Below are 14,607 nucleotides of genomic sequence, written 5' to 3' on the forward strand. Positions count from 1 at the left end.
CCTGCCGCGCATCTTTTTACACGCGTGTGAACAGCCTGGACTTAGCTGATAGGCATCTTGCTGTAGCGTTCCCAACGCAAAGGGAGGATTGGACTCTGATTAATAAAAGACAGTGGTACCTCGGGTTAAGTACTTAATTCACTCCGGAGGTCCGTACTTAACCTGAAACTGTTCTTAACCTGAAGCACCACCTTAGCTAATGGGGCCTCCCGCTGCTGCCGTGCCGACAGAGCCCGATTTCTGTTCTCATCCTGAAGCAAAGTTCTTAACCTGAAGCACTATTTCTGGGTTAGCGGAGTTTGTAACCTGAAGCATATGTAACCTGAGGTACCACTGTACACATGGTGCTTGGCCAGCAAGACTCTGGGGAGAGGTGCCAATAATAATAATAATCCTTCTCCACCCCTCGGCCCAGGTTGTTTTATTCACAAAAGGACTTTTTACACAGTGTTCATAAGAACCAATCAGATTTCCTCTGAGCGTTTCAAAAAACCCCACGTGGGACAAAGTCAGATCAGAAGAAATCCTGTTAACTACAAAGACTACTTTGAGCATGCATACATATCTGAGAACAGATAGGTAGCCGTGTTGGTCTGCCATAGTCAAAATAAAAAAATTCCTTCCAGTAGCACCTTAAAGACCAACTGAGTTAGTTCTTGGTATGAGCTTTCGTGTGCATGCACACTTCTTCAGATACACTGAAACAGAAGTTGCCAGATCCTTCTATATATTGAGAAGGTGGGGAGGGGTATTACTCAGAAGGGTGGTGGGAATGGGAGATTGGCAGATAGCTGAGATGAGCCTGTTGACGACTCTTAACGACTGCAATAGGTCTTACAGGAAAAGGCAAGGGGTGAGAAGGTGAAAAATGGCTTAGTCATGTATAATGAGATAAGAATCCAATGTCTTTGTTCAGACCAGGTCTCTCCATGGTTTTAAGTTTGGTAATGAGTTGCAATTCAGCAACTTCTCTTTCCAGTCTATTTCTGAAATTCCTTTGTAGTAAAACAGCTACTTTGAGATCTTGTATAGAATGTCCTGGGAGATTGAAGTGTTCTCCTACTGGTTTCTCTGTTTTGTGATTCTTGATGTCAGATTTATGCCCGTTTATTCTTTGGTGCAAGGTTTGGCCTGTTTGTCCAAGGTGTAGAGGTGTAGAGGAAGCTCATACCTAGAACTAACTTCGTTGGTCTTTAAGGTGCTACTGGAAGGAATTTTTTTTATTTTTACATATCTGAGACTAGGGGACTAGGGGAATGCATTCAGCAAAACCCAGAGGTCATAAACAGGCAGGGAAGGAAGGAAGGATGGCAAGGAAAAGAGTATTTACCATCTCCCTGTGAACTCTCTTCCTGGCCTGTAAAGGTAAAGGTAAAGGGACCCCTGACCCTTAGGTCCAGTCATGGCCGACTCTGGGGTTGCGGCGCTCATCTCGCTTTATTGGCCGAGGGAGCCGGCGTACAGCTTCCGGGTCATGTGGCCAGCATGACTAAGCCGCTTCTGGCAAACCGGAGCAGCGCACGGAAACGCCGTTTACCTTCCCGCCGGAGCGGTACCTATTTATCTGCTTGCACTCTGACATGCTTTCGAGCTGCTAGGTGGGCAGGAGCAGGGACTGAACAACGGGAGCTCACCCCGTCGCGGGGATTCGAACTGCCGACCTTCTGATCGGCAAGTCCTAGGCTCTGTGATTTAACCCACAGCGCCACCCAAACTGCATCAAAGAAGCTACCTACTATATGACCCAGGATGCCGGATGTCAGGGAACTGCCATCAGAGGCAAGAGGAGAGGTAAGACGCTCCAGTGATGCAGGGGAGGGAACTAGCAAGGAGAGAGAGAGAGCTTCCGCTGGGGAAGGAAATCCAGGGGACACCAGGGAGAAAGGGGAGGCTGAGAGTACTGCGGAGGGGAGGCTCCGAGATTCTTCCAGTGACATCAGCGGAGAGAGCACAGGACCTCCGCTTGGCACGCCCACACTGCGCAGAAGGCTTCCGCGCAGAGAATCTAGGAGGAGACTTGACGTCAAAGAATTTCTATGTTGGAGGAAGTTTAGGAGACGCCCACTGACGGATTCTGCCAGTGACTAAGACAGTTGCGTTGTAAGGGCTGTCAAACCCGGGAAAGGTTTAGCTATACGACCAGCTTGGAGCAGTTTGCAGTTTATGCACAAGCAACCCCAATTCCCATTACACCTAATGAAGCAACTGGCAACTGGTCTGTGTTTAGAACGCTGATACGTGCCTGTCAGGTGTAGAGGAAGCAAATGGCAGAGGTGGAGAGGCTTGTGGGATTCGATCAGAAACGATTGTCAATGAATCAAACCCAGTCAACGCAATGCTTTCATCACGGACACAACGGCCTGCTTCATTTTTCATAGTTCTTCATAGCGATCCCACCTGACCCCCCACACTCTGGATATCTGCACCCCTACACCTTGCCACGCTGCTGTTCCCCAACAACTGATCCACGTCCCCTCCAGTTGCCGAGCCGGCAGAAGACGACAGGCACTGTGAAAGCGGGGGGGGGGGCGGGGAGCCAGTTTTATTCAATCGTCTGCTTTGTAAAGTTCATGCACCGCTTGACTGTAGAAGGGCAATGACAACAATGCCGATCGTGGTTTATAAACAGAATAAAACAATGAAATCACAGGGAAAAGAATTGGTTAAGAAGAAATACCTATTCAAAAAAACCTATCAAGATAAAAACCAGATTAAAACGCATGTCAACATGCTATGCTTCTGGATAGTCTTGCCTAAACAACTATTTTTAGCAGGCACCAAAAAATGTAATAATAATATAATAATTTATTATTTATACCCCACCCAGCTGGCCATTCTGGGCGGCTTCCAATAGAATATTGAATGAATGAATTTTATTATTTCGGCCACAGACCAGTTCCAGCCCACATACAATATCAAGGAAGTCATAAAACACGATAGGGAATACATTTGAATTTGCAATTAGGTATAAGAGGGACGCGGGTGGCGCTGTGGGTAAAAGCCTCAGCGCCTAGGGCTTGCCGATCGAAAGGTCGGCGGTTCGAATCCCCGCGGCAGGGAACGCTCCCGCTGCTCGGTCCCAGCGCCTGCCAACCTAGCAGTTCGAAAGCACCCCCGGGTGCAAGTAGATAAATAGGTACCGCTTACCAGCGGGAAGGTAAACGGCGTTCCGTGTGCTGCGCTGGCTCGCCAGATGCAGCGTTGTCACGCTGGCCACGTGACCCGGAAGTGTCTCCGGACAGCGCTGGCCCCCGGCCTCTTGAGTGAGATGGGCGCACAAACCCCAGAGTCTGTCAAGACTGGCCCGTTCGGGCAGGGGTACCTTTACCTTTATAAGAGGGACAATACAGATATAGCAACAGTTAAAAAATATATAAATTAAAACTTAATCACTAACATATAACCTAAAATTATCATTTAAAATGTGTTATGATAGCACAGCTTGTTGCCTAAGTTTTATGGCAATCGCACATATGGCTACCCTTAACGTGATCGCAGGATCCTTGTCCAATAGAATATTAAAAACACGATAAAACATAAAACATTAAAAGCTTCCCTAAACAGAGCTGCCTTCAGATGTCTTCTAGTTATTTATTTCCTTGACACCTGGTGGGAGGGCGTTCCACAGGGCGGGCGCCACAACCGAGAAGGCCCTCTGCCTAGTTCCCTGTAACCTCACTTTTCGCAGTGAGGGAACTGCCAGAAGGCCCTCAGCGCTGGATCTCAGTGTCAGGGCTGAACGATGGGGTGGAGACACTCCTTCAAGTATACTGGGGCAAAGTCATTTAGGGCTTTCAAGGTCAACACCAACACTCTTAATTGTGCTTGGAAATGTTCTGGGAGCCAATGCAAGTCTTTTACAACTGGTGTTATATGGTCCCAGCAGCCGCTCCCAGTCACCAATCTGGCTGCCGCATTCTGGATTAGTTGCAGTTTCTGGGTCACCTTCAAAGGTAGCCCCACGTAGAGCGCATTGCAGTAGTCCAAGCGGGAGATATCCAGAGCATGCACCACTCTGGCCAGACAGTCTGCGGGGAGGTATGGTCTCATCCTGCGTACCAGATGGAGCTGGTAGACAGCTGCCCTGGACACAGGATTAACCTGTGCCTCCGTGGACAGCGGTGAGTCCAAAATGACTCCCAGGCTACATTCCTGTGTCAGCCTTTTCCAACTTTGCACCTTCCAGTTTTTTGGAATACAACGCTCCTTCACTGGAGGTTTTTAAGCAGAGAGCCATCTGCCATGGATGCTTCAGTTGAGATCCCCGCATTGCAGGGGGTTGGACTAGATGACCCTGGGGTCCCTTCTAACTCGACAATTCTACCATTCTGTGAACTCTGATGGGAGCTGCAGCCCCAAACTTCCAGAGGGCTCCAGGTTGGCCAAAATTGTCTGGTGGGTTGCTGATTTCTCATTGGCTGAGGTAGGCAGGAGCAAGTGAATGCTCACATCCTCCCTGTCTCTCTCACTGTGGGATCAGACATTTATTTATCGCGTAAAATTGATATAACGTTTGTTAAGAACCAAGCGCAGAGAACAAAGGAATGCACTGGGCAAAAACAAACAAGATGAATTTTAACAGGGAGAAATGTAAAGTATTGCACTTGAGCAAAAAAAATGAGAGGCACAAATACAAGATGGGGGACACCTGGCTTGAGAGCAGTACATGTGAAAAGGATCTAGGAATCTTGGTTGACCACAAACTTGACATGAGCCAACAGTGTGACGCGGCAGCTAAAAAAGCCAATGCAATTCTGGGCCTCATCAATAGGAGTATAGCATCTAGATCAAGGGAAGTAATAGTGCCACTGTATTCTGCTCTGGTCAGACCTCACCTGGAGTACTGTGTCCAGTTCTGGGCACCACAGTTCAAGAAGGACACTGACCAACTGGAACGTGTCCAGAGGAGGGCAACCAAAATGGTCAAAGGCCTGGAAACGATGCCTTATGAGGAACGGCTAAGGGAGCTGGGCATGTTTAGCCTGGAGAAGAGGAGGTTAAGGGGTGATAGGATAGCCATGTTCAAATATATAAAAGGATGTCACATAGAGGAGGGAGAAAGGTTGTTTTCTATTGCTCCAGAGAAGCGGACACGGAGCAATGGATCCAAACTACAAGAAAGAAGATTCCACCTAAACTTTAGGAAGAACTTCCTGACAGTAAGAGCTGTTTGACAGTGGAATTTGCTGCCAAGGAGTGTGGTGGAGTCTCCTGCTTTGGAGGTCTTTAAGCAGAGGCTTGACAACCATATGTCAGGAGTGCTCTGATGGTGTTTCCTGCTTGGCAGGGGGTTGGACTCGATGGCCCTTGTGGTCTCTTCCAACTCTAGGATTCTATGATTCAATATCTTTACTCTGCTCTTTCAATCAGGCAATGCAATGCATCTCCTAAAAGTCACGAGTAGTGTGGGTTTGTTTCTGCTTTCTGTTTTTTTAAATGCAATATCCAGGATCAGGTCAGTCAGGCCCAATGCTCCCCCCCCTTTTTTATTATTATTAAAAGCAATGGCTGGGCCCTACAGTCTTTCACCCTCAATATACTCACAGTGCTGAGCTGCAGTTACTGCTGGGGAAGGTGTACTTTGCACATGGCCAGAGACATGCTTGTCTTTGTTGTAAACAAACATTTGCCCTTGTTCCCTTATGGGGTGTCCAAGAGCCCATATAGAGTCCTTACGTAGGTTCCCTATTGGTAGGAGAAACTAACAGAGGCCAACCAGAGAATATTGAGAAGCAAAGCAGCTAGTAAGCCTGATCTTTATTGATCTATTGCGACAGGGTGCTCCCCTCACACGCAGGAAAGGAGGAGGAACCCAGAACAATGGCTTGCAAGGCCTTATATAGACATTTTAAATTCCCTGCCCTGGAGCTCAAGACCACCCCTCAGAGACATCATAGAAAAGGCGGTCTACAGCAGAAATCTGAGTGCGTTGTTTATCTCGTCTTACAGGTTACCTGTTAATGCTCACTTGATTGGATACCCAGGGGAGCCTTAGCTCCTGAGCCAGATCACAGGCTCACCCTATTCGAACACAGACATACCCTTAAGACAGGATTTGCGAAGGAAAAGACAATGGGGAGGCTTTTCCATTTTCCTTTGATCTTGCAGAGAAAGCATTTGGTCAGTTTGGGAATCAAAAACGGTTTCAGGTCGGTCTTCCTGTGCTGATCTATGTACGTGCTTGGTTGGTACATTTATGAACATTTATTATATATCTAAGACTTTAGAATTCTTATCACATCTTCAATTCATGTTTTATTTAAACAACAATAATACATTAAGGAAAAGGTGTGAATGCCCAGAGCCAAGTGGGAAGAGACATGTCAGCCAGATTACAAAGAAGTGCTTTTAACATCTAGGGGACTCTAGATTTTTTGTTGTTGTCAGCCTCACAGGGGTGATGGGAGATAGGAGTCTTAAAACAGAGGAGAGTCAATGGATCTCCATCTCTGGTATAGTAAACATGGAAAATCAGTGTTAAAAGGAGAGGAGCTCCTCCCCTAATTCTCTCCTCCACAGTGGAAAGCTATACCTGTTGGATTATTAAATCTCCCGCAGCTTTTTCAAGATCGGGGGCGCTATTATGGGATGGGTGGGGCAGCTTGGGGTGGGGACCTTCAAACTGCAGGCAAAATGATTAATGTGGACTCAGTCCCATAAAACCAGGTAGATCATATGGCCCCTGTACGACATGGATATTCATAATTTAATTTCGAGACTACAAAATTCTGTTTCAGGATTGGAAAGGGGTTCTTTAGGGCGGCGCGGCTCCTTTAAGAAAGGGAGGGGGAAGAGAGAGAGAGAAATCACGTCATATGATTTCCCTGCCCACGTTTTTGTCCCGTGCCCAGATTTGGTCCAAAGAGATACCATTAATTGGACACTCACCGCAACCTCAACTTCCGGTTTCCATTGTAAAACCACCTCCCATGTGCGGGGCAAGCGTGGTGGAGCGACGTCGGAACCTATGGTTAAAAACCAATCCCAATTGCCAAAATCCAAACAGGGCGAGAGGTTCTCCTTTCGCAGCTGCTCTTTGAAGCAGCCATGATGTTTGTTTGTTTTTAAATTTTTAAAAAAATCTGATCACTGGGTTGATCCCAGTCTTCTAGAGTAAGTTATGTGCACTAGATTCCAAATTAAATCAGTAGGACTTGGGCCACGATTGATTGATTGATTGATTAATTAATTAATTAATTAATGAGTCTAGGTCGAACCCCTTTTTTTTTTTTAAATGCAATTCCACTCCCATTCCACATAAGAGGAGAGTAGCCAGTTCAAATTGGGAACCTGATGTCTCTATAGAGAACTAGGAAGACTGGTACCCCTTTGCCCTGGTCCTTCCCTGTTGTCATGTGATAGGTGGGGGGGGGGATGGAGGCGGTGTAAGGCTGGGAGGTGGATGAAGCCGGAAGAGGAAGTCCAGTGAATTACCAACCAGGCGAGATGAGTGGCTTGGGAAAGCTCTTCGGGAAGGGTGAGCCCCTACATTGACATTCCCCACCCTGAAGGAGGGTGGTATCGCCCAATCGCCATAGGGGATCACGGACAGCTGGGAGAAACCATTTGTGTCTTGGGGGGGAGGAGGGAGGAGAGGAAAAGAATCTGGCTTGGTGGAGGGAGAAAAACAAAGGAGGGAAACGAATTAAAGGAAGGGGAAGGGTTCATTCCAAGCTTTTTCGGGGGGGGGAGTGGACTGTAACATATTTCCAAAAAGCTCTATTTTGGGGGGGTTAACTTACCTTCTTCCCCAGTGATCAGTTTCTGGGTGTAGGGCGGCAGCTTCCCCCCACCATTTTGAAGCAGGGCAAGAGAGTCATGGAGGAGAAGGATGGCTGCTGGGAAAAGCCCACAATTCACCTGGGGTATCTCTTGGTGGGCTGACCAGTCTCCCTTTAGCATCATCCTTTCCAAGCAATGGTTCTAGTCCCTGTTGTTGTTGGCTCTCAAATAGGTTGGATTGATGCTGGAGGATTAATGGGCGTTCTGGCTCTCTCCCTTCTCTCCCTTCCCCCCACCCTCTCTGGCCGGGGCCCTTTGCAGGCAAGAAGGCCAAAGCCCCCACCCCGCAGGAGGCTATCCAGAAGCTGCGGGAGACGGAGGAGGTGCTTGTCAAGAAACAAGAATTCCTGGAGCAAAAGATCCAGCAGGAGCTGCAGTCGGCCAAGAAACATGGGACGAAAAACAAAAGAGGTGAATGGAGCAGTGGAGGGAGATACAGGGAACGTGGGGTCCAGGAAGGGGGCCGGTTAAGGAAACAAAAATGGAAATTTTCTTCATCCCTAAAGCAGCAGCTTTGAAAGGGCTTTGCTTTCATAAGGACTAGAAACTTAGCAATGTTAAAAGAAAAGGAAAGAAAATGCACCGCTCGCCAGTTAGCAAAAATATGTTATGTAGAAAGTAAAATGTTACCAAAAAGTAAATGTTACATATAAATAGAATAAAGTGGTGTGTTTTCTTTTTACTTTTGTGATGTGATATTTAAATTCAGTTACACACACACAAAATAAAAAAAGAAACTTAGCAGTGTCAAAATGAAAGCTGGGGGATTTAGGGAGCTGTGTGCCTGCTTCCAGCACATCCTACATTTCTGAGGAATGGAACCCTGTAGCCTTAGAGGAGGAAATAGAGCGTTTGTAAAGTTTAAGGGGTGGGCTGTGTCAGAGACCAAAGGAACTGATGCCTGCTAATAGTAATAATAATAATAATAATATGCCACCCATCTGACTGGGTGCCACTCTGGGCAGTTGTCAGCTGAATATTAAAAACAGAATAACGCATTGCCTCTTTCCCTCCCTTCTTGATCCAGCTGCCCTGCAAGCTCTCAAGCGGAAGAAACGCTACGAGCAGCAGCTGGGGCAGATCGACGGGACCCTCTCCACCATCGAGTTCCAGCGCGAGGCTCTCGAGAACGCCACCACCAACACCGAAGTGCTCAAGACCATGTCGGACGCAGCCCGAGCCATGAAAGAAGCCCATCAGCACATGTGGGTCCCTAGCTTGTGGGGCCTTCAGGGCAGGCTCCTGTGCCACCTGGAGGGGGGAGGGAGATGGGGTGCTTGTGTGGAGCCTGGAAAGGGCAAAAGAGAAGGCCTAGGGAGCAGCAAGCCCCGAGTGCAAAGGAGGAGACCCTTTCTGGCCACGTGCATGCCCTCTATTTAAAACGCAGTGCTGGCAGGTGTGGCTTCCTGCAAAGAATCCTGGGAGCTGTAGTCCAATAAGGGTGCTGAGACACCGCATTGTTCCCTTCACAAGAGCTATGGTTGTCAGGGCAGTTTAACAGCCACTCTCTCTTCCCAGGGAGTCTGGGAATGGCTGCTCTGTGAGCGGGAATAGGGCTCTCCTAGCGAGGCTCAGTGACCTTAACAAACTACAGCTCCCAGAATCCTCTGCCCAGGCCACGCCCCTTGTTGGGCCATCTCCAAGCCCCCCTCCAGTAAGCTTATCTGGCTGGTCTGTGTCTTTGAACTGGGGTCAAACCAGGATTGAGAGGCTTGTGTGTGTCCAGACCTGTGGCCCCCAGAAAGTTGCCCTGGTGGGATTGCGGCCCTTGGCTAAAGAAAGGTTCCCCTTTCAAAGGCTGGCTCCATCCTTCTTAGTCCTGCCATGGTAGTCCTGCCTTGTGGATTTTGCCTCGTGGCGGCTGCTCGCATTTTCGGACCTGGATCTCGGATTTGCTCCGTCTTCCAGCTCCTTTGGCCTCCCGTGCTTTCCTGTTCTTGAGGTGCGCTTCGGTGCAACGGCAAAAGCAGCCCCCCACGCCAGCTGCCCTTTCCTCTGTGTCTCACCCTTTCCCCCCCACCCCGTCTCTCCAGGGACATTGACAAAGTGGACGACCTGATGGCCGAGATCACAGAGCAGCAGGACATCGCGCAGCAGATCTCCGACGCCATCTCGAAGCCCGTCGGCTTTGGGGACGACGTAGATGAGGTAACGTCAAAAGTGGGGGACCCTTACTAAACATCTTCCAAGACAATAATGCCCACTTACACCACAAAGAACTCATAACCCACCTACTTTCAGCAGCCAGAAACACCATAACCAGACACTGGAGATACCTGTCAGGCAGTAAGCATGGACCAAGGGTACCAAATACTATGGGAAAAAATTAAGCAACATATATATATGAGAGAGAGACATTGCACACACTTTTGTAAATCAAGAAAATATTTAATAATAATAATAATAATAAAAGGGGAGGTCCTCTCCCTCATGAAGTGTGGAGGAGGGAGTTCGGTTATGGGTCTGCAGATCCGCCTTTTTGGGGGGCTGAGCCCCAGAGGAGTGGGGCAGTGGGCATTGGGAGGGGGGAAGTGGCAGTGGGTACCTGTTTTGTGTTTCTACTCATCTCCCTGCCTTTGCTGCCCTCAGGACGAGCTGTTAGCTGAGCTGGAAGAGATGGAGCAGGAAGACTTGGACAAGGAACTGCTGAATGTTGGGGAACCGACCCCTGAGCTGCCCAGCGTGCCTGCCTCTCGCCTGCCCAGCGTGCCAGGTAAGGGGGTCTGGGGAGGCAGCGAGGTGGGCACAAGCCCCTGGGTCTTGGGATGGCGTCGCCTGCTGTTTCAGCTCCCCTCAAAGCCCTGGCTTTGCCAACCTGGGTCTCCCCAAGTGTGACTGGACTACAACTCCCATCATGCCTCTGGCTGGTGTGGGGCGGCAGTCCCAAAAGGATCTGGAGAAAGTGAGTGAACGTAAAGTGGAAGCGTACAAAAATAAGGATCATTTCCCACCTGAATGTAGATTCTGCTTCATTTCGAAAAAAAAAAATTTTTTTTACGGCTTATATTTTGAATTTGATAGATATGGAGGCTCCAAAAGTTTTTAAGTGCTTAGGGTCTCCAAAGGTCTTAATCCAGCCTGGATATTGTGGCTTTTTAAAAAGAGAAGGCCCTTTGTATGGGTGTGTGTTCTTCTTGCCGTAACCTTACACAAACCACTTTGTGGCGTCTGCCTGAAAGCACTACAGTCGTACCTTGGTTCTCAAACGCCTTGGTACACGTACGTTTTGGCTCCTGAACGCCGCAAACCTGTTTGTGAATGTTTGTGAACGTTCTTTGTAAGCCAAACGTCCGACACAGCTTCTAATTGAGTGCAGGAAGCTCCTTCAGCCAATTGGAAGCAGTGCTTGGGTTTTTAAATGGTTACGGGAGTCAAACCGTCTCCCGGAACAGATCAAATTTGAAAGCCAAGGTACCACTGTATCTTCTTTGGCAATCACTCGTAGCCAAGTAAGGTGGTCTTCCATAAACACAGCTTTAACAGTGAGTCCGTAAGCGAGGCCAATTCTGGATCCACATGTCCTTCCACAGTGGGGACATAGGTTTCCGGGCAGGAGTTGATCACAGTGAGGGTTTGCCAAGCATGCCTTCCTCTTAGCATGTTTCTCCCTTGCGTCCTGAGTTCGAATGTCTTCAAAGCTCATATAAATGCAGTAAATAAACGGGCACCCCGAGGCAAGGCGTTAAGTAAAGGCGGGAGCGTTTGGAAGAGGGTTGAAGTTTTGGGGTGCCGTGTCTACACTTTGATTTCATCCTTTTCCCTCCCTCCGTTCAGGCAGCCTGGTTCAGGGAAGTTTTCAATGTGTGACATTTTAATGTATTTTTAATCTTTGTTGGAAGCCGCCCAGAGTGGCTGGGGAGACCCAGCCAGATGGGCGGGGTACAAATAATAAATTATTATTATTATTATTATTATTATTATTATTATTATTATTATTATTATTATTTTATTTTGCCAGCCTCAAAAGTGCCCGCTTCTGCCTCTGCGGTGGATGACGACGACGACGAAGAAATGAAGCAGCTCGCCGCCTGGGTGTCGTGATGCATTGTGGGAAAACCGCCCTCCTTCCTTCCCTCCCTCCCCTTCCTCGGAGGGCTGGGAGACGGGAGAGGACCTTTTCCCCTCCCCTGCCTTCCTCCTTCAGTTCCAGATTCGGGGAGGGGTGGTGAACACCGACGCCCCCTCCGCCCCGCCCCTGCCTGAAATAACCTTACGTGCCGAATGTAAAGAGTTTTATATAGACAGATTTATATATATGAAATATATATATATATGTATATGAACAGATTGTATCGTGGGGAGGGGAAAGGGGGCTTGCCTTGGGAACGGGAGACCGGCCCCGCACCCCCCGCGTTACCCCTCTGTAAAACTCGAGGACCAAACTTTGAAAGCGTATCTTGGTGCTTGGCCCTTCCCAAGCAAACCCGAGACCCTCTCCGCGGTTGTAAACATGTGAGGGGCCTTCGGTAGGGAGGGGGGCACGAGTCCCCCCCCTCCCCAGAAGTGAGGCAGAGGGGTTTCTACGGAGTTAAGTTCTCCCCTGCACTCGCTGTGAGGGGGATTGGGGCCTGTGTCAAATTGTGGGGGTTCAGTGTTCCTTCGCTACTCCTCTTTGCTGGGCGGGGCGTTAGGGGGGCTTCATGCCTTGGTCGTTCTCCCCCCCCCCCAGCCTCTTTACCAATGCTACAGATTTTCTCCCCACCAGCATGTGAATTTAAAAAAATGATGATGATGAATGATGCCAGCCCAGCAGGGTGGGTGGAACTGTGCCAAGAGGGTGGGGGGGTCTGACGCGAACAGGTACGTTCTCTCTTTCTCTTTCTCTGTTCCTATCGACAGCGTGTCTGTTTAAATGTGGCTTGGGGTGGCGTTTACATGTTATTTGCACTCGGATCTGTGCTAACCCGCTAACTTTTCGGAAACTTTTCTCTCTCTCTCGTCTTCGTCTCCGTCGTTAGTTTCTTCTTCTTCTTTTTGTATCTTCTCGTGGCCAAGAATTTGGAGGGGGAAGGGGAGGGATTTCCGCCCCAACCCGCACCCCCCTCTCACGCGCACATGCTGCAGTGGCCTTTACGACGACAACTCTGAAAATAAACGTGGCCGGAAATTTTTCTGCTGTTTCGTTGTTCGAAGGGCGGGGCTGGGGAGGGAAGCGGCGCTCTGCAAGTCCTCCCCTCCCCTCTTGGCTCTCTCTACGCCCTCCTGGATTGGACAGAGTGTCCCTCTGTTCCGCACGCTGCCCAATCAGATGTGCCCAACGAAGCCACTGGCCGCCCTTCTTGGGCCCTCTCCCGAGCAATTAGAGATAGACTGCTCCTGAGCTTGGAGGCTCTGCTCAGTTACCGCAGCTAAGAGCGACCGCCAGACCTCTGTTCCGATTCCTCACTGGAAGCTGTCAGCACACATCGCTACATCTCAATTTAAACTATTTTGGGTGGAGAAATAGCACTTAGATTTTCTCATACTCTGAACCCGGCCTTCACTTTCATTGGTGTTTGCTGGGGGGGTTTGCTACTCACTTTGCATCATTTATAAGCTTCCCCACATACACTGCCCTGCCTGATTTTTAAGGTAAAGGGACCCCTGACCATTAGGTCCAGTCGTGACCGACTCTGGGGCTGCGGTGCTCATCTCGCTTTATTGGCCGAGGGAGCCGGCGTACAGCTTCTGGCTCATGTGGCCAGCATGACTAAGCCGCTTCTAGCGAACCAGAGCAGTGCACAGAAACACCGTTTACCCCCCCCCCCCGAGCGGTACCTATTTATCTACTTGCACTTTGACGTGCTTTCAAACTGCTACATTGGCAGGAGCTGGGACCGAGCAACGGGAGCTCACCCCGTCGCGGGGATTCGAACTGCCAACCTTCTGATCGGCAAGTCCTAGACTCAGTGGTTTAACCCACAGCGCCACCCGCTAAAATGGCACCTTTTTCAAAGAGCCACATGGGGCTGAAATGGTCTCCTTTCTGAAACACAGGAAGGCATTGCGGGCTGTACAGTATGGACCAACGACTTTGTCTTTTGGTCTTCCGCTTCCTAGATCCTGCTGAAACCCCACATGATGTTCGTTGCCACGCTTGCTATCGCTAAGGTGGCATTTTGCAAACTCCTAATTTCCTCGCTTGGGAAAGAGATGAACTCAGGAACACAACAGAGGGTCGTTCGCACTGCACTTGGTGAGCGGGCAGAGGCTGAGGGAGGCAGGAAAGTGCCCAGCACAGCCTGGCACTCCTCTCGGTGGACGTCCGGGGAATCCGTCCACCAAAGGCTATGTTGGCTGGCTGTCGTCCCCCCCCCAATGTGGGCTGACAGGCAGCACAGCGTAACCCCACTTTGTTCCCGGAAGCGGGGCGCTCCAGGGGTGGCAGTGGCAAGGCCTGGGCTAGCACAGCAGGCTCTCTTCACCCTCTGTGCCCTGGAGGTTGGCAAACTCTGCTACACCACTGATTCATGCTAAACATCAGGAAGAATTTTCTCACAGGAGGAGCAGTTCGACAGTGAAATGGTCTGCCTTGGAAGCTAGCGGACTCTCCTTCCTTGGAGGTTTTTAAGCAAGAGGTTGGAGGGATCTAGTTGAGATTCTGTCGTGGAGGGATCTAGTTGAGATTCCTGCGTCACAGGGGGTTGGACTAGATGACACTCTGGGTCTCTTCCAGAGCTACCATTCTGCGAAATCAAGAATGGCAGCCTTTTCGCTTAATAACCCCAGGGAAAGTACCGTATTTTTCGCTCTATAAGACTCACTTTTTCCCTCCTAAAAAGTAAGGGGAAATGTGTCTGCGTCTTGTGGAGCGAATGCAGGCTGCGCAGCTATCCCAGAAGCCAG

At 49.4% G+C, this 14,607-nt stretch overlaps 1 protein-coding gene across 1 annotated transcript; it reads left to right on the top strand.

Moving 5' to 3' along the window:
• Positions 1-7,334: 7,334 nt before the first annotated feature.
• Positions 7,335-12,893, top strand: CHMP4A (charged multivesicular body protein 4A). The gene is made up of 6 exons (XM_082197911.1): positions 7,335-7,477; positions 8,044-8,193; positions 8,810-8,987; positions 9,816-9,930; positions 10,372-10,495; positions 11,741-12,893. The coding sequence occupies exons 1-6, from the start codon at positions 7,447-7,449 to the stop codon at positions 11,821-11,823; spliced, it is 681 nt and encodes a 226-aa protein (XP_082054037.1). The 5' UTR covers positions 7,335-7,446; the 3' UTR covers positions 11,824-12,893.
• Positions 12,894-14,607: the final 1,714 nt, after the last annotated feature.

The sequence above is a fragment of the Podarcis vaucheri genome (genome assembly GCF_965113315.1).
Source record: "Podarcis vaucheri genome assembly, chromosome: 13".
Lineage (NCBI taxonomy): Eukaryota > Metazoa > Chordata > Lepidosauria > Squamata > Lacertidae > Podarcis > Podarcis vaucheri.